This window comes from Symphalangus syndactylus, chromosome 1, assembly GCF_028878055.3.
Source record: "Symphalangus syndactylus isolate Jambi chromosome 1, NHGRI_mSymSyn1-v2.1_pri, whole genome shotgun sequence".
NCBI classification, from domain to species: Eukaryota; Metazoa; Chordata; class Mammalia; order Primates; family Hylobatidae; genus Symphalangus; species Symphalangus syndactylus.
Window position 1 is genome coordinate 103,315,936 of NC_072423.2, and position 23,801 is coordinate 103,339,736.

At 48.6% G+C, this 23,801-nt stretch overlaps 2 protein-coding genes and 1 non-coding gene across 4 annotated transcripts in view; 1 reads left to right on the top strand and 2 right to left on the bottom strand.

The window, feature by feature from the left end:
- The window catches only part of PDE12 (phosphodiesterase 12), a 96,402-nt gene extending 94,792 nt beyond the window's left edge, over nt 1-1,610 (bottom strand). Inside the window, exon 1 of one of the 2 annotated variants that reach the window (XM_055273255.2) lies at nt 14-1,428. In XM_055273255.2, coding sequence (XP_055129230.1) covers nt 14-1,321 — 1,308 coding nt within the window. In that variant the 5' untranslated portion in view covers nt 1,322-1,428. Of the gene's footprint in view, nt 1-13 lie in introns of both variants that reach the window. The other variant, XM_055273244.2, reaches the window with a different exon arrangement.
- The window catches only part of DNAH12 (dynein axonemal heavy chain 12), a 278,772-nt gene continuing 256,399 nt past the window's right edge, over nt 1,429-23,801 (top strand). The window contains exons 1-3 of the mRNA XM_055273198.2: nt 1,429-2,016; nt 17,751-17,997; nt 19,265-19,466. Coding sequence (XP_055129173.2) covers nt 19,297-19,466 — 170 coding nt within the window. The 5' untranslated portion in view covers nt 1,429-2,016; nt 17,751-17,997; nt 19,265-19,296. The remainder of the gene's footprint in view (nt 2,017-17,750; nt 17,998-19,264; nt 19,467-23,801) is intronic.
- Nucleotides 13,235-13,342, bottom strand: LOC129461248 (U6 spliceosomal RNA). The gene has a single exon (XR_008650437.2). It is a non-coding gene; the product is annotated as a U6 spliceosomal RNA (small nuclear RNA).

Genomic DNA, 23,801 nt, shown 5'->3' on the forward strand with positions numbered 1-23,801 from the left:
GGAGCTACTTTACCTGAAGAACAGAAGATCTCTGGAGCACCTTCTCCTGCGCTGATGGGTACAAAACTAGTTTCTCCAGCAGTTCTTTGTGGAGTGGGTCGGACTCGAGGGCTTCGTAGAATGAAATGTCATGCTGGCTAAGAAGGCTGAACTTAGACTTTCGGTAGAAAGTGGCCAGGCCTTCGTGCTGCTTGATTCGAAACACCCCCTCGAGCCCGAAGGCCTCTAAGGCGGGTACCAGGCTGTCAGAAAACACTGCGCGGTCAACCTCCTGCAAACAGATGACATCGGCGTTGTAGCCGGTGAGTTCCTTCTGGATAAGGTTCTGGCGGTAGTCGAGCTCCAGGGCGTAGGGGGCACAGTATGGGTACAGAACCGTTCGCGAGAACTCAGTCTGCGCGTACGTGTCTGCCAGGATGTTGTAAGAGACAGTGCGGATGAGAGCGTCCTCCGTCACCTTCTTCGTGTAGAGATGCCGGTGGTCAAAAGTGCAGGTGCCAGGCCCAGCCTCTACCACACATACACTTTCCAACTCCCGGCTGGGCCCAAAGCGCTGCCCATCGCCTGGGGTACAGTGAAGCTTGAGCCTTAGCCCGATGTCCGCATTGGACGGGGTGTAGACGCGCTCCTCCACATCAGTCTCAATCCAAGAAGAAGAAGGTGAGGAGGGAGACAATGACGAGGGGACACCGACCTCGGGCTCCGCGGCTCCGGGCTTGGCTTCCTTATACCAGCGGAAAAGGGAGCTGGCGGGATCCCCAAATTCGAGGCTGAGTTTGGGGCACACAGGGAACCCGGCCATGATGTAGCGCGGCAACTGCAGTTCGGTGAAGGCGGGCGGATTGCGCTCCACCTTGTACTTAACATCGCCGATCTGCAGCACCGCGCCGTCTTGCCAGGCATCCACGTTGAGCACGTCCTCAGCCACTGCCTCTTCCCGGTAGTACAGCTTCACCACGGGCTCGCAGGCCACAGCCGGCTCGGGTCCCGGCCCTGAACAGGCCGCACCGCCGCTCGCATTAGGCCGGCTCTTCCTGCTCTTCTTGGCGGCGGTCGCCTTAGCGTGACCCTTTAGGGCATTGGTAGCGATGCGGCTGAGGACTCGACCCAGCGGCTCGCTCTGGTCGCGCTGCATGTTCTTGTGGCTACCATCAGCCAAAGCGAATGACAGGCTCAGCTTGGGTTCCGAGGGTACACAGCGCACTACAGCGCGCTCCATCGCTCCCGCCGCTGTCTGGCTCTCCGCTTCAGCCCGGCTCAGCTTCTCCACCGCCGTCCGGATCACCCGAAGCGCGGCGCGGGCGCCTGGGAGCCTCCACATGAACCTGGTGGCCTAGCGGTCGACAAGACCCGCGGCCGATCAGCGGCCTACTGTCAGGTGGAGCTGAGGAGCCGAGGCCGCCGGCTTTGACTCATTCAGACCTCGCGACTTCCGGCTAGCGAAGAGAGGGAATGAAGTGCTTCCGCCTCGCACTTTCGCCTAGCGCGTGGGCACTCATGTCTGTAATTCTCTGAAGATTAATTTTTATCTACAATATAGGTCAGAATTATAGGGAAGTGAAGACAATATAAAGGTGTCAGAGGAAAATACTAGATTCCACGGTTTTGTCGAAAGTGCATGCTGGTGACGGGAGGGCATGCCCTCCAAGCCGGAAGTGGATGGGTGGTGTCACGTGTTCCGCTTCGCTGCAGGAGGCGGACACCTGTCTTGAAATCTTGGCTGGCGAACTCTCCTCCCTGCGCCCGGGTCTGGACTGCGCTAGGACGTGGAGGCCTCCACCCGGATTGCGAGCTTTACTCGCAGTGTGGAAGGTGTTGCCCAGTTCATCTCCACAGCTTTGCCGACCCTGATCGCTCGTTTCGGTGGCGTGGTGGGTTCAACCAGGCTGAGCCAGCGCCTACGCACCGAGCAGAGCCTTTGTGGTAGTTAATAACGAACGATATACAATAACTCCGTTTAGTGAGCGCAGACTATGCGAGAAACGCTACACACACTAGCCTCATATTTCTTATGAGGTAGGTCTCTTTATCCATCGCTTTACAGATGCAGAGTCCTGAGATATTACCTGTTCAGGGTCACACAACTATTAATTGGCAGAAAGAAATAGTACTGACAAACTGCGGAAGGCTGTTTGTTATTTTTTATTAGAGACAGGTTGTCACTTTGACGCCCAAGCTGGAGTGCCTGATCATAGCTCACTGCCCCCTCGAACTCCAGGGCTCGTGCGATCCTCCCGCCTAACCCTCCCAAGTACAAACAGGCAAGAGCCACCCAGTGTTTATTTTTAGTTAGTAAACAGATAGGAAGACTCTTTCTATTTAGAGTTACTACATTTAACAAATAAAATTACAGGATCTCAGTTAAATTCAGTTTCAGATAAAGAATAATAATGGGGCATACTTAAGAAATGGTTGTTTATCTGTTTATTTTTTTATTTTTTACGTGGGGTCTTGCTCTTTCACCCAAGCTGGAGTGCAGCTGTGCGATCTTGGCTTACTGCAACTTCGTTTCGTGCCTCAGCCTCCCAAGTAGCTGGGACTACAGGCACACACCACCACGCCCAGCTAATTTTTGTATTTTAGTAGAGAAGGGCTTCATCATGTTGCCTGGGCTGGTCTCGAACTCCTGACCTCAAGCAAGCCCCCCGCCTTACCCTCCCAAAATTCTGGGATAACAAGTGAAAACCACCTCCCCTGGGCTAAGGAATCGTGCACTTTATTGGTATTTCTTTTAAAGGTCTTGAAGAAGCCGGGCGCAGTGGCTCACGTCTGTAATCCCAGCACTTTGGGAGGCTGAGGCGGGTGGATCACCTAAGGTCAGGAGTTCGAGACCAGCCTGGCCAACATAGTGAAACCCCATCTCTACTAAAAATACAAAAAATTAGCTGGGCGTGGTTGTGCACGCCTGTAATCCCAGCTACTAGGGAGGCTGAGGCAGGAGAATTGCTTGAACCTGGGAGATGCAGGTTGTAGTGAGTTGAGATCACACCATTGCACTCTAGCCTGGGCAACAAGAGCGAAACTCCGTCTCAAAACAAAACAAAAAAAGGTCTTGAAGAACGAATGAATTGCTTTACCTGTAGACCAGAAAGCGGTCCAGTGTGATGAGTACGGTGAGACCAGGGGAGAGTAGCAGATAAGAAAGATACGCATCCACCAGATTGTTTAGTACATTCTAAGCCATAGTATGAAGTTCTGGATTTCTTCTAAGAGGGCCATTAGAGTTGTTTTGCTTGCAATTATGGAAAAGCTTTAATTTTCATTTTCTTGAAAGGGGAAAAGCTAAAAACATTTGGTTTTAATTGCAAGAAAAAAGGTGTTTGATACTGTAATTGTCATTGGCCTCCATGTAATTATTTTTGTATTTTTGTATTTTTGAGATGGAGCCTCACTCTGTCACCCAGACTGGAGTGCAGTGGTGTGATCTCAGCTCACTGCAGCCTCCACCTCCCGGGTTCAAGCGATTTTCATGCCTCAGCCTCCCAAGTAGCTGCCATGTCTGTGCGCTGCCATGTCTTTGCACTGCCATGTCTGGCTAATTTTTGTATTTTTAGTAGAGATGGAGTTTCTCCATCTCTACTAAACATGGTGAAACCCTGTCTCTACTAAAAATACAAAAATTAGCTGGGTGCAGTGGCGGGCGCCTGTAATCCCAGCTACTCAGGAGGCCGAGGCAGGACAATCTTTTGAACCCGGGAGGCAGAGGTTGCAGTGAGCCGAGATCGCGCCACTGCCCTCCAGCCTGGGAGAGAGAGCAAGACTCTGTCTCAGAAAAAAAAAAAAAAGAAATATCTTCAGAATTTAATTTAGACATTTTGGCTGTATCAGTTGGTCAGACAGATCTATGCTTTCTTTGCTAGATGTTTTAAAGTCATAAAACTGTTGCTTCCGTGATATTTTTAATACTTGCTTGATTTGTGTATAAGTTAAAGCTATGAGGTCTGGCTGCTGGGCTCCCCTGAAACCTTGCACACATTTTGATATGAGCTTTTGTCTTTGGCTTTGGGCCTCTGGATTCTGAGATCTAGACAGGTGGCCATGGTGAAGCCTGGAAACATATGTGTGTCTGTATCACCTGGACCACCAGCTGCACGTAAAGCTGAGTGCAGTATGGCCCTGTCCTCCCTGGTGCAACTCTGCATCCTTATCATGTTGGGAGGGGTTGGAACCTCCACCATCATCTTCACAGCTTTATCCTTTGTACTGGGCTCTATACCTGGTATGTAAATCCAGGACACAGATGGGCTCTGCCCTTCATAGCTGTCCTGGATGCCACATGGATACGCAGGAACAGGACGACTGGGGTTGGAGAAGAACAAAGGAATATTGGGAAAAGGGCCTGCATCCAATATCTGAAAGGCCTTGGTTAAGATGAGAACTGGCTGATGCAGGGTTAGGTTAGTTTTGTGTTTTCTTTGCTGTTTCTTTATTTATTTTTTGAGATGGAGTTTCACTCTTGTTGCCCAGGCTGGAGTGCAGTGGCATGATCTTGGCTCACTGAAAACCTCCGCCTCCTGGGTTCAAGCGATTCTCCTGCCTCAGCCTCCGGAGTAGCAGGGATTACAGGTATGTATCACCACACTCAGCTAATGTTGTAGTTTTAGTAGAGACAGGGTTTCTCCATGTTGGTCAGGCTGGCCTCAAACTCCTGACCTCAGGTGATCCACCCGCCTTGGCCTCCCAAAGTACTGGGATTATAGGCATGAGCCACCACGCCCAGCCACTTTTTATTTTTTTAAGACAGGGTCTCACTCTGTCACCCAGGCTGGAGTGCAGTGGCAACATAACAGTTCACTGCAGCCTTGAACTCCTTGGTCTCCTACTTTAGATACACGCCACTACACCCAACTAATTGTTTTTTATTTGTTGTAGAGATGGGGGATCCCACTATGTTGCCCAAGCTGGTCTCAAACTCCTGGGCTCAAGCGATCCACCTGCCTCAGCCTCCCAAAGGGCTGAGATTAGCAGTGTGAGACACTATACCTTGTGGCTTTGTTTTTTCAAAATAAATAACTTTCTAGGATGGAAGGGGCTTAATGAAAATAAATAAATAGCTTCCTTCCTTCCCTCCTTCCTTCCTTCCTTTCTTTCTTTCTTTCTTTCTTTCTTTCTTTCTTTCTTTCTTTCTTTCTTTCTTTCTTTCTTTCTTTCTTTCTTTCTTTCTCTCTCTCTCTCTCTCTCTCTCTCTCTCTTTCTTTCTTTCTTTCTTTCTTTCTTTCCCTCTCTGGCCCAGGCTACAATCTACTCGGCTTGCTGCTGCCCGCGCCGCGGACTGCCTGGGACTGCCGGCGCCCGCCACCGCTGCCTGCCTTTTCTCCTTTGGATGCAGGCACGCGTTCGCCATCTTGGCCACGCTGGTCGCCAGCTCCTGACGCCGAGTGCTCTGCCCGCCTCAGCCTCCCGAGGTACTGGGACTACAGACGGAGTCTCGCTCACCCAGTGCTCGGTGTTGCCCGGGCTGGAGGGCGGTGGCGTGGTCTGGCCTCGCGGCAGCCTCTACCCCCCGGCCGCCTGCCTTGGCCTGCCAGGGTGCTGGGATTGCAGCCCCTGCCCGGCCGCCGCCCCATCTGGAAGGTGGGGAGCGCCTCTGCCCGGCCGCCCCGTCTGGGAGGTGAGGAGCACCTCTGCCCGGCCGCCCCGTCTGGGAGGTGAGGAGCGCCTCTGCCCGGCCGCCCCGTCTGGGAGGTGAGGAGCGCCTCTGCCCGGCCACCCACCGTCTGGGAAGTGAGGAGCGCCTCTGCCCGGCCACCCACCGTCTGGGAAGTGAGGAGCGCCTCTGCCCGGCCACCCACCGTCTGGGAAGTGAGGAGCGCCTCTGCCCGGCCACCCACCGTCTGGGAAGTGAGGAGCGCCTCTGCCCGGCCACCCACCGTCTGGGAAGTGAGGAGCGCCTCTGCCCGGCCACCCACGGTCTGGGAAGTGAGGAGCGCCTCTGCCCGGCCACCCACCGTCTGGGAAGTGAGGAGCGCCTCTGCCCGGCCGCCCCGTCTGGGAAGTGAGGAGCACCTCTGCCCGGCCGCCCCGCCCGGGAAGAAGTGAGGAGCGCCTCTGCCCGGCCGCCCCGCCCGGGAAGAAGTGAGGAGCGCCTCTGCCCGGCCGCCCCGCCCGGGAAGAAGTGAAGAGCGCCTCTGCCCGGCCGCCCCGTCCGGGAAGAAGTGAGGAGCGCCTCTGCCCGGCCGCCCCGTCCGGGAAGAAGTGAGGAGCGCCTCTGCCCGGCCGCCCCCGTCCGGGAAGAAGTGAGGAGCGCCTCTGCCCGGCCACCCATCGTCTGAGAAGTGAGGAGCGCCTCTGCCCGGCCACCCACCGTCTGGGAAGTGAGGAGCGCCTCTGCCCGGCCGCCCCGTCTGGGAAGTGAGGAGCGCCTCTGCCCGGCCGCCCCGTCTGGGAAGTGAGGAGTGCCTCTACCCGGCCGCCCCGTCTGGGAAGTGAGCAGTGCCTCTGCCCGGCCGCCCCGTCTGGGAAGTGAGGAGCGCCTCTGCCCGGCCACCCACCGTCTGGGAAGTGAGGAGCGCCTCTGCCCGGCCACCCACCGTCTGGGAAGTGAGGAGCGCCTCTGCCCGGCCACCCACCGTCTGGGAAGTGAGGAGCGCCTCTGCCCGGCCACCCACCGTCTGGGAAGTGAGGAGCGCCTCTGCCCGGCCACCCACCGTCTGGGAAGTGAGGAGCGCCTCTGCCCGGCCACCCACGGTCTGGGAAGTGAGGAGCGCCTCTGCCCGGCCACCCACCGTCTGGGAAGTGAGGAGCGCCTCTGCCCGGCCGCCCCATCTGGGAAGTGAGGAGCGCCTCTGCCCGGCCACCCACCGTCTGGGAAGTGAGGAGCGCCTCTGCCCGGCCACCCATCGTCTGGGAAGTGAGGAGCGCCTCTGCCCGGCCGCCCCGCCCGGGAAGAAGTGAGGAGCGCCTCTGCCCGGCTGCCCCGCCCGGGAAGAAGTGAAGAGCGCCTCTGCCCGGCCGCCCCGCCCGGGAAGAAGTGAGGAGCGCCTCTGCCCGGCCGCCCCGTCCGGGAAGAAGTGAGGAGCGCCTCTGCCCGGCCGCCCCCGTCCGGGAAGAAGTGAGGAGCGCCTCTGCCCGGCCACCCATCGTCTGGGAAGTGAGGAGCGCCTCTGCCCGGCCACCCACCGTCTGGGAAGTGAGGAGCGCCTCTGCCCGGCCGCCCCGTCTGGGAAGTGAGGAGCGCCTCTGCCCGGCCGCCCCGTCTGGGAAGTGAGGAGTGCCTCTACCCGGCCGCCCCGTCTGGGAAGTGAGCAGTGCCTCTGCCCAGCCGCCCCGTCTGGGAAGTGAGGAGCGCCTCTGCCCGGCCACCCACCGTCTGGGAAGTGAGGAGCGCCTCTGCCCGGCCACCCACCGTCTGGGAAGTGAGGAGCGCCTCTGCCCGGCCACCCACCGTCTGGGAAGTGAGGAGCGCCTCTGCCCGGCCACCCACCGTCTGGGAAGTGAGGAGCCCCTCTGCCCGGCCACCCACCGTCTGGGAAGTGAGGAGCGCCTCTGCCCGGCCACCCACCGTCTGGGAAGTGAGGAGCCCCTCTGCCCGGCCACCCACCGTCTGGGAAGTGAGGAGCGCCTCTGCCCGGCCACCCACCGTCTGGGAAGTGAGGAGCGCCTCTGCCCGGCCACCCACCGTCTGGGAAGTGAGGAGCGCCTCTGCCCGGCCACCCATCGTCTGGGAAGTGAGGAGTGCCTCCGCCCGGCCGCCCCGTCCGGGAAGAAGTGAGGAGCGCCTCTGCCCGGCCGCCCCGTCCGGGAAGAAGTGAGGAGCGCCTCTGCCCGGCCGCCCCGCCCGGGAAGAAGTGAGGAGCGCCTCTGCCCGGCCGCCCCGTCCGGGAAGAAGTGAGGAGCGCCTCTGCCCGGCCGCCCCGTCCGGGAAGAAGTGAGGAGCGCCTCTGCCCGGCCGCCCCGTCCGGGAAGAAGTGAGGAGCGCCTCTGCCCGGCCGCCCCCGTCCGGGAAGAAGTGAGGAGCGCCTCTGCCCGGCCGCCCCGTCCGGGAAGAAGTGAGGAGCGCCTCTGCCCGGGCGCCCCGTCCGGGAAGAAGTGAGGAGCGCCTCTGCCCGGCCGCCCCATCCGGGAAGAAGTGAGGAGCGCCTCTGCCCGGCCGCCCCATCCGGGAAGAAGTGAGGAGCGCCTCTGCCCGGTCACCCATCGTCTGGGAAGTGAGGAGCGCCTCTGCCCGGCCACCCACCGTCTGGGAAGTGAGGAGCGCCTCTGCCCGGCCGCCCCGTCTGGGAAGTGAGGAGCGCCTCTGCCCGGCCACCCCGTCTGGGAAGTGAGGAGTGCCCCTACCCGGCCGCCCCGTCTGGGAAGTGAGCAGCGCCTCTGCCCGGCCGCCCCGTCCGGGAAGAAGTGAGGAGCGCCTCTGCCCGGCCGCCCCGTCCGGGAAGAAGTGAGGAGCGCCTCTGCCCGGCCGCCCCGTCCGGGAAGAAGTGAGGAGCGCCTCTGCCCGGCCGCCCCGACCGGGAAGAAGTGAGGAGCGCCTCTGCCCGGCCGCCCCGTCCGGGAAGAAGTGAGGAGCGCCTCTGCCCGGCCGCCCCGACCGGGAAGAAGTGAGGAGCGCCTCTGCCCGGCCGCCCCGTCCGGGAAGAAGTGAGGAGCGCCTCTGCCCGGCCGCCCAGTCTGGGAAGTGAGGAGCGCCTCTGCCCGGCCGCCCCGTCCGGGAAGAAATGAGGAGCGCCTCTGCCCGGGCGCCCCATCCGGGAAGAAGTGAGGAGCGCCTCTGCACAGCCACCCATCGTCTGGGAAGTGAGGAGCGCCTCTGCCCGGCCGCCCCGTGTCTGGGTAGAAGTGAGGAGCTCCTCTGCCTGGCCGCTCCGTCTGGGAGGTCTACCATGGAGGCCAGAAGCAATGTGGGGGCTGGACGTGGTGGCTCACGCCTGTGGTCCCGGCACTCTAGGGGGCGAGGCGGGTTGATCACTTCGGACTAGGAGTTCGAGACCAGTCTGGCCAACTTGGCGAAACATGAAGAATACAACAGACAAACCAACCAACCAACTCAATGACAACAAAACAGGTCTACCCTGGAGTCATACTCTAATTTTTTCTATTTTCCTCCCTTTCTGATCCTTTATCCCACTTTCTTTTTCTTCCTCTTCCTTCTCCCTCTTCTTTGTCAAATAGAGGATTGAGTTATTATCACTGATCCATATAAAGTCCCTCTCTCATTTATTTTAACTCCCACCCCCATTTCTATTCCCCAACTTCCCATGTGCAACCTTCCTAATATGTTTGATACGCATCTTTTTGTTTGTATGTATTTTTAGAAAATGTTTATTGTTTTTGTATGCAAAAAAAATTAATAAAAAAAAAAAAAAAAAAAAAAAAAATGAAAATAAATAAATAAATAACATAAATGGCTAGTTTTGCTTTCCATAAGCAAATGAAATACAATTGTTAAGAACAAGTAAATTAGATAAGTGTGAATGGGATAAGCATCTACAAATAAACTTGTCATAGTTTCAAAAACTTTTTCAGTAATTTAAAATCTTAAAGTCATGCTGTATTAAATGAAGTAATAGATAATTATAAATTGTCTGCATTGGCTGAGCACAATGGCTCATGCCTGTAATCCCAGCACTTTGGGAGGCTGAGATGGGAGGATCATTTGAGCCCTGGGCAACATGGTGAGACCCCGTCTCTTTTTTTTTTTTTTTGAGACGGAGTCTTGCTTTGTCATCCAGGCTGGAGTGCAGTGGCATGATCTCGGCTCATTGCAAGCTCTGCCTCCTGGGTTCACGCCATTCTCCTGCCTCAGCCTCCTGAGTAGCTGGGACTGCAGGCACCTGCCACCACGCCCAGCTAATTTTTTGTATTTTTTAGTAGAGACAGGCTTTCACCGTGTTAGCCAGGATGGTCTCGATCTCTTGACGTCATAATACGCCCACCTCAGCCTCCCAAAATGCTGGGATTACAGGCGTGAACCATCATGCCTGGCCCAAGACCCCATCTCTTAAAAAAAAAAAAAAAAGGAAAATGTCTGAGTTATTTCTAAGTGAAAATACTGAAACATTAATTATTAAACTTAAGTTTATATACTTCAATGTCTTTTTTTCCATTTTTCCCACTTATTCTCAAGTTCTGTTTTCTTTTCATTTTTTTGATGTCTTGTTTCATACGATATAGAAAGCTAAATATATTTGGATTCATTAATAAACAACACATTGAGAAAACATATCTTTTTAGAAATTATTAAGTGGCTCTTGTCTGCAAATACTGATATAAAACAATTCAAAATTACCGACTTCCTGGGTTTTCACGAAATTAGGGTTACTAAGAGTTAAAATGCAAATTAATATACGTAATTAAAACTACTGAAAGTAAAAAATAATTTTGTGGCGGGCGCGGTGGCTAATGCCTGTAATCCCAGCACTTTGGGAGGCCGAGGTGGGTGGATCACGAGGTCAGGAGATCGAGACCATCCTGGCTAACATGGTGAAACCCCGTCTCTACTAAAAACACAAAAAATTAGCAGGGTGTGGTGGCGGGTGCCTGTAGTCCCAGCTACTAGGGAGGCTGAGGCAGGAGAATGGTGTGAACCCAGGAGGCAGAGCTTGCAGGGAGCCGAGATCGCGCCACTGCACTCCAGCCTGGGCGACAGAGCGAGACTCCATCTCAATAAATAAATAAATAAATAAATAATTAATTTTGTATACAGAGTATGATAAAAACAACATCTTTTTAGTGAGGAAAAGTTAAGTCATGAGTATATGTGCTTTTGTTTAAAAATTTTTGTTTTGGCTGGGCACAGTGGCTCACGCCTGTAATCCCAGCACTTTGGGAGACTGAGGTGGGTGGATCACGAGGTCAGGAGATTGAGGCCATCCTGGCTAACACGGTGAAACCCCATCTCTACTAAAAATACAAAAGAAATTAGCTGGGCGTGTAGTCCCAGCTACTCGGGAGGCTGAGGCAGGAGAATGGTGTGAACCCAGGAAGCGGAGCTTGCAGTGAGCCGAGATTGCGCCACTGCACTCCAGCCTCAGCGACAGAGCGAGACTCCATCTCAAAAAAAAAAAAAAAATGTGTTTCTAGCCACTGAAACAATAACAAAAAAAAAATGAAAAACTTTTGGCTAATTAAAGGTTGTTTAAAGATTGTTTTAGAATAAATGTATGGCACTTTGGGAGGCCAGGGCAGGTGGATCACCTGAGGTCAGGACTTCAAGACTAGCCTGGCTAACATGGTGAAACCCCGTCTCTATTAAAAATACAAAAAAAAAAAAAATTTTAGCTGGGTGTCGTGGTGCGTGCCTGTAGTCCCAGCTGCTTGGGAAGCTGAGGCAGGAGAATCGCTTGAACCCGGAAGGGGGAAGTTTCAGTGAGCCAAGATTGCACCACTGCACTCCGGCCTGGGTGGCAGAGTGAGACTGTCTCAAAAAATAAAAACAGAAATAAATGTATGGAAAAATGTACACAAAAATAAATGGATATAAAAAGTTAGAGAAAAAATTTAAAAACTGTAAGAGGTTATAAAAGGCTTATGGATTTCTTATGTGGTCAAAGTTGACTGAGACTGGATCTATTTGTTTATAAGGTTTTATTATTAATATTTATTTATTGTTTGTTTTGTTTTTGTTTTGTTTTGTTTTTAAAAGCAGGGTCTTGATCTGTGACCCAGGCTGGAGTATGGTGATATCATCATAGTTCATTTGTAATCTCAAATTTCTGGGCTCAAGCAATCCTCTTGCCTCAGTCTCCCAAGTGGTTAGGACTACAGGTATGTGCCACCATGCCTGGCTAATTAAAAAAACTTTTTTTTTAGAGATGGGGTCTCGCTAGCTGTGTTGCCTAGGCTGGTCTTGCACTCCTGGCCTCAAAAGATCTTCCCACCTTGGCCTCCCAGAGTGTTGGGATTACAGGCATGAACCACCATGCCTGGCCTTACAGTTTTATTGAAATTTGCTTTAGTAATACACTGATACAAAACTAAATTTGTTTCTCTCATTTGAACATGATTTGCTGGTGGTATTAATAAAAGATAGTAAGCCAGGCATGGTGGCTCACACCTGTAATCCCAGCACTTTGGGAGGCCAAGGCAGAAGGATTGCATAAGCCCAGGAGTTTGAGACCAGCCTGGGCAACATGGCAAAACCCTGTCTCTACCAAAAATACAACAATTCGCTGGGCATGGTGGTTCATGCCTGTAGTCCCAGCTACTCTGGAGGCTGAGGTGGGAGGATGATTTCAGCCTGGGAGGCTGAAGTTGCAGTGAGCTGAGATTGAGCCATTGCACTCCAGCCTGGGTGACAGAGCCAGACCCTGTCTCAAAAAATAAAATAAAATATAGTAAAAGATTTTGTTCACTTTTTGAGTAAATTGCAAAAGAAAGAAGAGAGAGAGAGAGAAACAGATTGTGTGCCTCATGCTGTCTTTAAACAATTTTTTAAAAAAATTTTTGAGTCTTACCCTGTTGCCCAGGCTGGAGTGCAGGCATGATCTTGGCTCACTGCAACCTCCGTCTCCTGGGTTCAAGCGACTCTCCCACGTCAGCCTCCCAAGTAGCTGGGACTACAGGTGCGCACCAACATGCCCGGCTAATTTTCGTATTTTTTGGTAGAGACGGGGTTTCACCATGTTGGCCAGGCTGGTCTCGAGCTCCTGACCTCAAGTGATTTGCCTGCCTCGATCTCCTAAAGGGCTGGGATGACAGCTGTGGCCCACTGCACCTGGCCTGATTAAAATTTTAATTAAAAACATTTTTTGTAGACATAGTCTCACTCTGTTGCCCAGGCTGGAGTGCATTGGCTATTCACAGGTGCAGCCATAATAGCTCACTGCAGCCTTGAACTCCAGAGCTCAAGTGATCCTCCCACCTCGGCCTCCTGAGTACCTGGGATTATGGGCACAGGCCACTGCATCCGGCCCTGCTCTCTTTGTTAGATCTTTTCATTATTTGGAAAACTGAGTCTTTTCTCTATGAAAAAGTGAAGGATTTTGCTTTATAAAATCTTTTTTAAAAAAAAACTGGCCGGGCGCGGTGGCTCAAGCCTGTAATCCCAGCACTTTGGGAGGCCGAGGCGGGCGGATCACGAGGTCAGGAGATCGAGACCACGGTGAAACCCCATCTCTACTAAAAATACAAAAAATTAGCCGGGCGCAGTGGCGGGCGCCTGTAGTCCCAGCTACTCAGGAGGCTGAGGCAGGAGAATGGTGTGAACCTGGGAGGCGGAGCTTGCAGTGAGCCGAGATCGTGCCACTGCACTCCAGCCTGGGCGACAGAGCGAGACTGTCTCAAAAAAAAAAAAAAAAAAATTATGGAATGCTTCACAAATTTGTGTGTCATCCTTATGCAGGCACCATGGTAATCTTTTCTCTATCATTTCAGTTTTAGTATTATGTGCTGCCGAAATGAGCACTGCTTTGTAAAAGCTTTTAAATTCTCACTTTGGCTAAATGAATAACTGTTATTTTACAGTGACCTGTGATCTTCTTTTGATCAAATGTCTTAAAACTTTCCTCGTTTGTTTTCATTTAAAAAAAATTTTTTTGAGACAGTGTCTCACTCTGTCACCCAGGCTGGAATGCAGTGGTGCAGTCATGGCTTACTGCAGCCTCGACCTCCTAGGCTCAAGTGATCCTCCCACCTCAGTCTGCCCACAAGTGCATACCACCAACGCCTGGCTAAGAAATATTCTGTAGAGACAGAGTCCCCCAATGTTGCCCAGTCTGGTCTCAAACTCCAGGGCTCAAGTGATCTTTCCACCTTGGCCTTCCAAAGTGCTGGGATTACAAGTTTGAGCCACTGAGCCTGGCCTTCTCTATTTTAATTGAGTGTTTTTATCCTTTGACATACTTGACAGCCTTCCCAAAGTCAAATTTCAAATTCTAAATTAAGTCTTTTCGGCCTCAAACTAACCTTAGGTTATCCCAGAATGGCCCCTGGAAGCCTAAGAGAGACATATTAGGCTTATTTGATACGTAAATTATACAGGAAACCTTTGCATTACATTTATATTAACATGTTATTAATATGTGCTTAAAAAGTATATGAGATTCCTAAAAATCTGATGTGTCTTTTTATATGTTATCAGTCATAATTATGGCTACTATGTAAACTTGTTATAGACTACAGAAAAAAACAAATTTCCTTGTCAATCGCATCATTGTTGTAAACTCTTACCAGGTCTTTCATCATAGCCATTCTAAATCTTGTTGTTCATAGTAAATTGCTTTATTCTAATGTTTTTTCTAAATGATCTTTGCAAGCAAATATAATCCTAAAGCATTGTGTCTTCAAAGACGTGTATGAAAAGGATAAAAAGTCTCTGATACATACTCTGGAATACAGGCATCTGTTGATTATTCAGTTGGACTGAATAAGAACTTTATGAACTCCAGTGGTAAAAACTGGACTTAAAATTGCTAATTTATCAAGTAGAACAAAAATTAATTACATGGGATGGAACTGATGAGGACCGAAATGATTTTAATGACTTTTTTGCTTGAAACATTGCTGACTTTTTATTACTATTTTCTTTCAGAGTTAAGAAAACTTTTTTTCTCCGCATTATCTGTAGTTTTATAGCAATTTGGTAACTTTTTGGTATATTTTGTGAGTAAAATTGAAATATTTATCTTTCTCTCTAGCTGATATCTCCAGAATTAGGAAACTATTCATAAGTATTCTTGTTTTATGGCAATATATTTATTTGTATAAGCTCAAGAGGAATCCGTTCTTGTACAAGAACACACTTTTGGAAACATTGGCTATTAAAAAGGATGTACATCGGCCAGGCGTGGTGGCCCACACCTGTAATCCTAGCATATCTAGAGGCCAAGGTAGGAGGATTGCTTGAGGCCAGGAGTTCAAGACCAACCTGGCCGACACAGTGAGACTTTGTCTCTATAATAAAATTTTTTTTTAAAGTAAAAAAAAAAAAAAGGGACGTACATTGTATCAGTCAGGGTTCAAAGTGGGAAGCAGAACCAGTAAGATATAATATATATCATCTATATCTGTATCTATATCTATATATGTATGTGTGTATGTCTATACATATATATATATATATATTTTTAACAAAGAATTGACTTATGCAATGGAGGGGGCTGGTTAAGCAAGTCCAAGGTCTGTAGGGCAGACTGTCAGGAAGGGAAGAACCAGAAAATGGAGAGCAGTTGTAGACCCAGCTGCTGTTTGGAGTTTGACTCAGGGCATGCCCATCTCTTTATTATTATTTTTTTAATTTTTAATTTTTTAAAATAGAGACAGAGTTACACCATGTTGCCCAGGCTGATCTCAAACTCCCTCAAGCAGTCTGCCTGGCTCGGTCTCCTAAAGTGCATGGGATTACAGGGTTGATCCACTTTGCCAGGCCTAAATCTTTTTAAAAGGATTTCTACTGATTGAGTCGGGCTCACCAAGGATAATCTCCTTAGACCAATGTCAATTGACCAGGGACTTGAATTGATCTGTAATCTCCTCACAGCAGCCCTAGATTAGTGTTTGATTAATGACTGGGAGAAGGTGGGTATATCATACACAAGACTGCTGCCTTCTCTTTAGTCCTTCTAGTTTAGCCTAACCAAATTGACATTCACGCCACATACGGTGGCTCATCCCTATAATCCCAACACTTTTAGGAAGCTGAAGCAGGAGGATTGCTTGAGTCCACTAGTTTGAGGCAAGCCTGTGCAACATAGTAAGACACTGTTCCAACAAAATATTTTTAAAAATTAGCCGATGTCATGGTGTGTGCCTGTAGTCTCAGCTACTCAGGAGGCTAAGGTGGGAGGATCCCTTGAGCCCAGGAGTTTGAGGATGCAGTGAGCTATTGCTGTAGTCTCAGCAATGCAGCAAGATGTAACAGTTTCTCGTTGTCTGAGATAACACCTGGAGTTATTTGTCCTACCTCCAAGATGATTAAGGAGCACAGACCCAAAGGTTAGTTTAGAACGAACGTTTAATAAGCGAAAGTAAGAAAGCTCTCTGCCAGCAGAGAGGGGGACCTGAATGGGGTGTCCCCTATGAGGCTGGGGTCCCGGGTGTTTATGGACTGGGAAGAGGAAGGAATGTGCTTCGTCCCCCCACCCCCCTACCCTGGGGCTTGACCTGGTACTAATCAGGAGCTGAAATGATGATTCATAGATGCTGCTTAGCTTGCCCTGGGACCTATCAGGAACTGAAGTGAAAGTTTGGCCCTGGACCTTGGCCCAGGACCAATCAGGGGCTGAAGTGATGATTCCTAGAAGTCGGATTTACAATCCAAATAAAGGAGAAAGTAGAGTGGCCACCGGAACCTACTGGAGCCCACTGTGCCCATACCCACAAAAGGAAAAGAAACTTTTTTTTTCCTGGGAGCCCACTGACTACACAAAGGACAAAGGCATTTCTTTGTTCCTTTATGTCAGTGAGGAGGAGGTCTGTGCAAGTTTTTGTCCAAATGAGCCGGAGGTTTTTCTATCTGTGGAGCCGTGGGCATGTCTCCAGGCACAACACCCTGTGCTAGTCCCCTTATTGGTGCCTGCAGCTTGCATTTTTTCCCAGGCTGCTTTTTATGTTATGTGGGGATGAGGCACTGACCCATGGGCTGGGGGTTCTCTGGGGACCCTTCCCTTGCTATCTACCTAAGGGAAAAGCTAGCTGACTCCTTTCACTATGATGGTGCCGCTGCATTCCAGCTGCACTCCAGCCTGGGTGACAGAGCGAGAGCCCTGTCTCTAAAAAATAAACCCTAACAAATTGACATTAAAAAAAACTGTCTAATCTGTCATAGGACTAGAGTTTAAAAGAGAAAAGGTGGCATGGTGCAGTGGTTCATGCCTGTAATCCCAGCACTTTGGGAGGCCAAGGTGGGCGGATCACCGGAGATCAGGAGTTCAAGACCAGCCTGACCAACATGGAGAAACCCCGTCTCTACTAAAAAAAAAAAATAAAGTTTAGCCGGGTTTGGTGGTGCATGCCTGTAATCCCAACTACTTGGGAGGCTGGGAGGCTGAGGCAGGACAATCGCTTGAAGCTGGGAGGTGGAGGTTGTGGTGAGCACTCCAGCCTGGGCAACAAGAGCAAAACTCTGTCTCAAAAAAAAAAAAGTCACATTATTTATACAAGTATTTTATTTTCTACAGAAAGATAATTTGCTTTTACAAACTACCAGGAAGTTTTACTTGTTCATTCACTCACTTAAATGACATTTTAGAGCACCTACTGTGTGCCAGACACAATAGTGTAGGCTGTACTCTCTTTAAAACAAAACAAAAAAAATTACGTAGCAACTGGCACAAAGAAGGTGCTCAGATATTTGTTGAATGAGTATGCTGTTAACACACCGGCAGAATTTATTCACTTCCCTAATTTAATTTTGGCACATAGTGTTCTTGTAGGCTGTTATCATTTAGATGTAGTATGCATTGTACAGCTTCAAACAGCAAAATTTCACATCTTTCTCCCAGCATACTCACTAAATTCACACACCTTAACCTGTTTGATTTTGCCAAAGAATTCCTGGAAGTGCTGTGTCAACAAATAGCAAATCTAGAAGCAAGATAAATTATATTGCTGATTAGTTACAATATTTACAGGATGTCACTAAGGGACACTTGAAGACTTGATTCTTTTGCTGAGAGTGTTTCCATAAATCTATTTTCCAACAGATCTAAATTTCCAGTCTTGCAGTTTTCCACAATTTGAAGATTCTGATTTCCTGGTCCCCTTCCAAGGAAAGGCAGTTGGGTTAAAAAACAAAACAAACAAAAAAAAACCTCACACCCCATTTACTTGAGTAACGAATTATTGTTGTGACAGGTAATCCTAATCCTTTGCAGCTTGGCAACTGCCTCTCCAGGCAACCTTCACCCAGCCCCTCCGGCTGGGGCCGCCACAGTTTCCATGGCGACGACGTTGTTTCCAACCGGTCAGCGACCGCCCTTCTCCAGCTACTCGTTTGAGAGCCGGTGGCGTTCCGGAGGTTTCTCCCTCGTTATCCCCCTTCCTTTCACCTGAGGAGAGGCTCTGACTGTCTCTCTCTCTCTCTGGCGTCTGCGCAGCGGGGAAGTAGTGAGAAACAATCAGGTACTTGTTTTCTCCTTTTCTCTTCCTTTCCCTCCCAGGGCAGGTATCGCGATTTGGGTGCCAACTTAAACACTCTTTCAAGGCAGGAATCTCCAAATCCTGTAGGCATTCATGGCAAATATAGTTGTTATCACAGTACAATTTTTTTTTTTTTTTGAGACGGAGTCTCGCTTTATCGCCCAGGCTGGAGTGCGGTAGCGGCATCTCAGCTCCCTGCAACCTCTGCCCCCCAGGTTCAAGCGATTCTTGTGCCTCACAGCCTCCTGAGCTGGGATTACAGGCGCCTGCCACCACGCCCCAGCTAATTTTTGTATTTTTAGTGGAGATGGGGTTTCATCATGTTGGCCAGGCGGGGCTCGAACTCCCGACCTCAGGTGATCCGCCCGCCTCGGCCTCCCAAAGTGCTGGGATTACAGGCGTGAGCCACTGCGCCTGGCCCACAGTAAAATTTTTGAGCATTTACATGACGTTTTAGATTTGCCGTGCATCAAGTATGCCTATTTTTTGCTTGATCATAGCATCACTTTCTTGGAAGGCAGCAAGACTAAGATATCATATTGATGTTTTAAGGATTGGCTGGGGGTGGTGGCTCACGCCTGTAATCCCAGGACTTTGGGGGGCCGAGGCAGGAAATCATCTGAGGTCAGGAGTTCGAGACCAGCCTGGCCAACATGGTGACATCTTATCTCTACTAAAAATACAAAAAAGTAGCCGGGCGTGGTAGCTACTCGGGAGGCTGAAGCAGGAGAACCACTTGAACCTGGGAGGCGGAGGTTGCAGTGAACCAAGATCGCGCCATTGTACTCCAGCCTGGGCGACAGAGCAAGACTGTCTCAAAAAAAAAAAAAAAAAAAACCATTAACGATGTTAAATATCAGCTTTTACTGGGAAGGGGATCATCCCTCAACAACTGAATTTGTTATTGTGGTGGTGGTGGTGGTTTGCGTCTCGGGAAAATTTTGAACCCAGAATGCTACAGCTGTAGGGATATTTATAGAGCATCTAATTAAACTCCTTAGTTTCATCCATTAGGAAACAAGCCCTGAAGGGGAACTGACTGGCTCATTGCTTCATAAGTGGGTTTTAGAGTTCTAACAGGAATCCCTGCCAACTTACCTCAACTGTCATTCTTTAGACTAATACCATACTTGGGAGGAAGATCCAAAAGTGTCTAGAATTTTATTTTTGGTATTGATATGTTAGATATGTTATGAATATATCGAGGCCTGATGACATAATAATGGCTTTATGGACTTTTTCTCCTCAGAGTACAGACTATTTTAATCTTAGGAGATCAAGATGTCAGATGCAAACAAAGCTGCTATTGCAGCAGAAAAGGAAGCTCTGAACTTGAAGTTACCCCCCATTGTCCATCTCCCAGAAAACATAGGCGTTGATACACCAACACAAAGTAAGCTGCTAAAATACAGAAGATCCAAGGAGCAGCAGCAGAAAATTAATCAGTTAGTGTAAGTAGCATATTAGTAGATAATTCTGGCTTGGAATTCAAGTAAAATGATTAGTGTTCATATTCTCATAAAAAGTTTTAACTGTGGAGGTTGTTCATGGGTAAAATACTATTTTCAAGTTAATTAGAAAAACAATTGAAAAGTAATTGTAATGGTAGTAAATATTATACACTGTACACTGACATTGTTCTTATCGCCTATACTTCTTACAACAATCCTATAAGGTAGGTACTGTTGTTAGCTCCATTTTTTAGATGAGTAAACTGAGGTATAGAGAAGTTAAGTAATTTGCCTAAGGTTGCACAGCTGGGATTTGGACCTGGTTGGTCTGGTTCTAAAGTTTACATTCTTTAAGCATCACACTATTCCTCCTCTCAATATATTATAACCATACTGGTCCCTGAAAGTAAAATCAAATAACTGAACCTCTACAATTTGAACAAATAATAAAATATCTTGAAACAACTTATATTTGAAATTTTTTTGCTACAAAAGGAAACAGAGTTCAACATCCTACTCACCGCCCTCCACCCGCGCAATTTAGTGGAAATTAAAACTAATTTGGGTACCTGCTGCCAAAGGCTGTGATGAGGTTGGTTCAGTTCAATTAGACAGTTACTGAGAATTTCCTAGACACCTGATTCTGTTGGTTTCTAGGGATAAATAAAAAGAAAAATACATGGATTTCATTTACAAAATTCCAAGCCAACACTTAAACTATAAAATGAGGATTTTCTCTCTGGTGGATTTCTGTTTCCCTTTCTACATTCTCTTTCCTTTCTTGGTCAGCCTTATTTAAAAACATTTTTTTGCAGCTTAGTATCGTTGCCAATGTAATGATTTTAATTTTTGCTAATTTTACTTTCCTTACAATTAAACAGGTCTATTAATCATATAACTTCTCTAGATTTACATTTGTATTAATTCAGCAATAATTTACTCATATTTAAATTATACATTTATAGGGTATATAAACTAATATCAGCACATGTACTATTAGAGATGCTTAAGTATTCAAGACTTAGACAGAAAAAAAAAAAAGATTACATGCCTGTAATCTCAGCATTTTGGGAGGCCACAGTGGGAGGATTGCTTGAGCCCAGGAATTTGAGATGAGTCTGAGCGAGGTAGTAAGACCCTCATCGCTACAAAAAAAAAAAAAAAAAAAAAATTAGCCAGGTGTGGTGGGGCATGCCTGTGGTCCTAACTACTCGGGAGGCAAAGGCAGGAGTATTGGTTGAGCCCAGGAGGTCAAAGCTGTAGTATGTGAGCTGTGATGACATCACTGCACTCCCAGCAATGAGCAATGGAATGAGACCCTATCTCAAACAAGCAAACAAAAACAGTCTTAAAAGAAAAAGAGAGGTCGGGTGCAGTGGCTCACAGCTGTAATCCTACCACTTTCGGAGGCTGAGGTGGATGGGTTACCTGAGGTCAGGAGTTTGAGACCAGCCTGGCCAACGTGGTGAAACCCATCTCTACTAAAAATACAAAAAATTAGCTGGGCGTGGTGGCAGGTGCCTGTAATCCCAGCTACTCAGGAGGCGGAGGCAGGAGAATCTCTTGAACCTGGGATGGGGAGGTTGCAGTGAGCTGAGATCGCACCACTGCACTCCAGCCTGGGTGACAGAACAAGGCTCCATCTCAAAAAAAAAAAAAAAGGCGGGGGAGAGATGCATTCCTCCTTCATTCCTAAGATTCTATTCAGTGTTTCAGTAGATTTAGAGTAGAGAAGGGAGTTCTCTAGGAATTATACATTGTTCCTTTTTTTTTTTTTCTTTTTGAGACAGGGTCTTGCTCTGTCACCCAGGCTGGAGTATAGTGGCACGATCTCAGCTCACTGGAGCCTCGACCTCCTGGACTCTCATGATCCTCCCATCTCAGCCTCTCAAGTGGCTGGGACTACAGGCATACACCACCACACCTGGCTAATTTTTTGTATTTTTGAAGAGACACAGTTTCGCCATGTTTCCCAGACTGGTCTCAAATTCCTGGGCTTAAGTGATCCATCTGCCTTGGCCTCCCAAAGTGCTGGAATTACAGGAGTGAGCCACTGCGTCAGGCCTAGATTGTTTTTACTCCATAACTTTTCATTATCTTGCATTATCATGTTGAACTACTTGCAGTTTCACAAATATACTGTATTTTTCACAGCTTAGAGATGTGCTCTGCAATTTCCCTCACTGCACTGTCTGCCCGAATACTTATCCTAGTTCTTCCAGGTTTAGTTTATGGATCACCTCCTCTAGAAAGCCTTCTCCTAATCCCTTTCATGTACGCATTTCTCTCACAACAGTTTATTTAGCAGATAGTAAGTATCTGCTGTTACACAGATACTTGTTACTGAGGAGACCATAGAAAACACAACAGACAGTGGCTTACACCTGTAATCCCAGCACTTTGGGAGGCTGAGGCAGGTGAATCACCTGAGGTCAGGAGTACGAGGCCAACCTGACCAACATGGCGAAACCCTGTCTCTACTAAAAATACAAAAATTAGCCAGGCGTGTTGGCGGGCATCTGTAATCCCAGCTACTCGGGAGGCTGAGACATGAGAATAGCTTGAACCGGGGAGGTGGAGGTTGCAGTGAACTGAGATCGAGCCATTGCACTGCAGCCTGGCAACAGATTGAGACTCCATCTCAAAAAAAAGAAAAAAGAAAACTCAACAGAAAGGATTGTGTCTTTAAGTTGTTTGTATGCTAGTGAGAGGAAACAGGTAGTAAACATGTAAAAAACAAAAAAGGCATGTTAACCTTTTAGATGATGATAGATGCTACGAAGAAATAAGACAGTGGGGCCGGGCGCGGTGGCTCACTCCTGTAATCCCAGCACTTTGGGAGGCTGAGGCGGGCAGATCACAAGGTCAGGAGATCAAGACCATCCTGGCTAACACAGTGAAACCCCGTCTCTACTAAAAAAAAATACAAAAAATTAGCCAGGCATGGTGGCGGGCACCTCTAGTCCCAGCTACTCGGGAGGCTGAGGCAGGAGAACCACTTGAACCTGGGAGGCGGAGGTTGCAGTGAGCCAAGATCGTGCCACTGCACTCCAGCCTGGGTGACGGAGCAAGACTCCATCTCAAAAAAAAAAAAAAAAGGAAAAGAAAAGAAATAAGACAGTGGGATAGAGAGAAGATATCCCAGGAGCACCACAGGAAAGGTCTGTGGAGGTAATACGTAAGTAGAGATCCAGAGAATGAGAAGAAGACTGTCATCTAAGTAAACATGAGAAAAGCTCTCTAGCAAAGGGGATAGCAAGCATGACATCCCTGAAATATGAATGCTTTCAGTACATTCTAGGAACTGACAAAGACCAACATCTCTAGAGTATCATGAACCTGGGGAAGGGTAGTATCAGGTGAAGATGGAGAGGGAGGTGGGAGCAGATAGTGTAGGGCCTTGTCGGCCATGACAAAGAATTCAGATTTTATTTTTAAGTCCAGTGGAAACTACTGAAATGTTTCAAACAAGGAAGTGACGTGAAACCTGATTTACGTTTAAAAGATATCACTCTGTCTATTAAGAATAGACTGAGGTGGAGAGGAAGAGGGCAGGAATAGGGGGACACAAAGAGACCAGGGAGGATGCCACTACAGTAGCATAGATGAAAACTTATGGTGGTTTGGATAAGGCTGGAGACAGTGGAGGAAGAAAGTAGGTTTACAAGAGATGTGTGTCAGAGGCAGAATCATTAGGATTGGCTGTTGGGTTAGCTTTGGTAGCTAGGTGCTTAGTAGTACCATTTATAGAGAATTGAGGAAGTCCAGGAGGTGGGGGGTAAAAAGCAATAATTCTCTTTTGGAACTTAAGTGGCTGTGTAACATTTAAAGGGAAATACATTAATAGCAGTTGGATATATAAGAGAAGAAGTCTAGGCTGGAGATGTAAAAATTTGGGAGTCAGCAGCATGTAGATGATTTTTAAAGCTATAGGGAATTGTTGGAATCACACAGAGAGCAGGAGCGAGAGTTAGGCAAGAGAGAACACAGGAGAGAGCGCAAGTGAGCAAGTGAACTGAGAAGGGCCAAGGCCTAGGGCAAAAGGTTGGATGTGTGGAGAAAAGTCAACCAGCAGGTAGTGTAAGTATGACTGGTAAGGCAGGAGGAAAAGCCGAAGAGCAGGATGTCATAAGCACAAAGTATGTTATAACACAATGTACTTTTATTTTCTTTGTTGTCTTTCTTCTCCACTTTGACATGCTTAAGGAGAGGGATCTCAACACAAATCTTAGGGTTTGGCATGTTATTGTTGATGAATGAATGAAGGGATGAATGAATTTTTAAGGAAGAACCTTGCCTTATTGTGCTTTATGCAGATCTGTAAGTAGTACAACT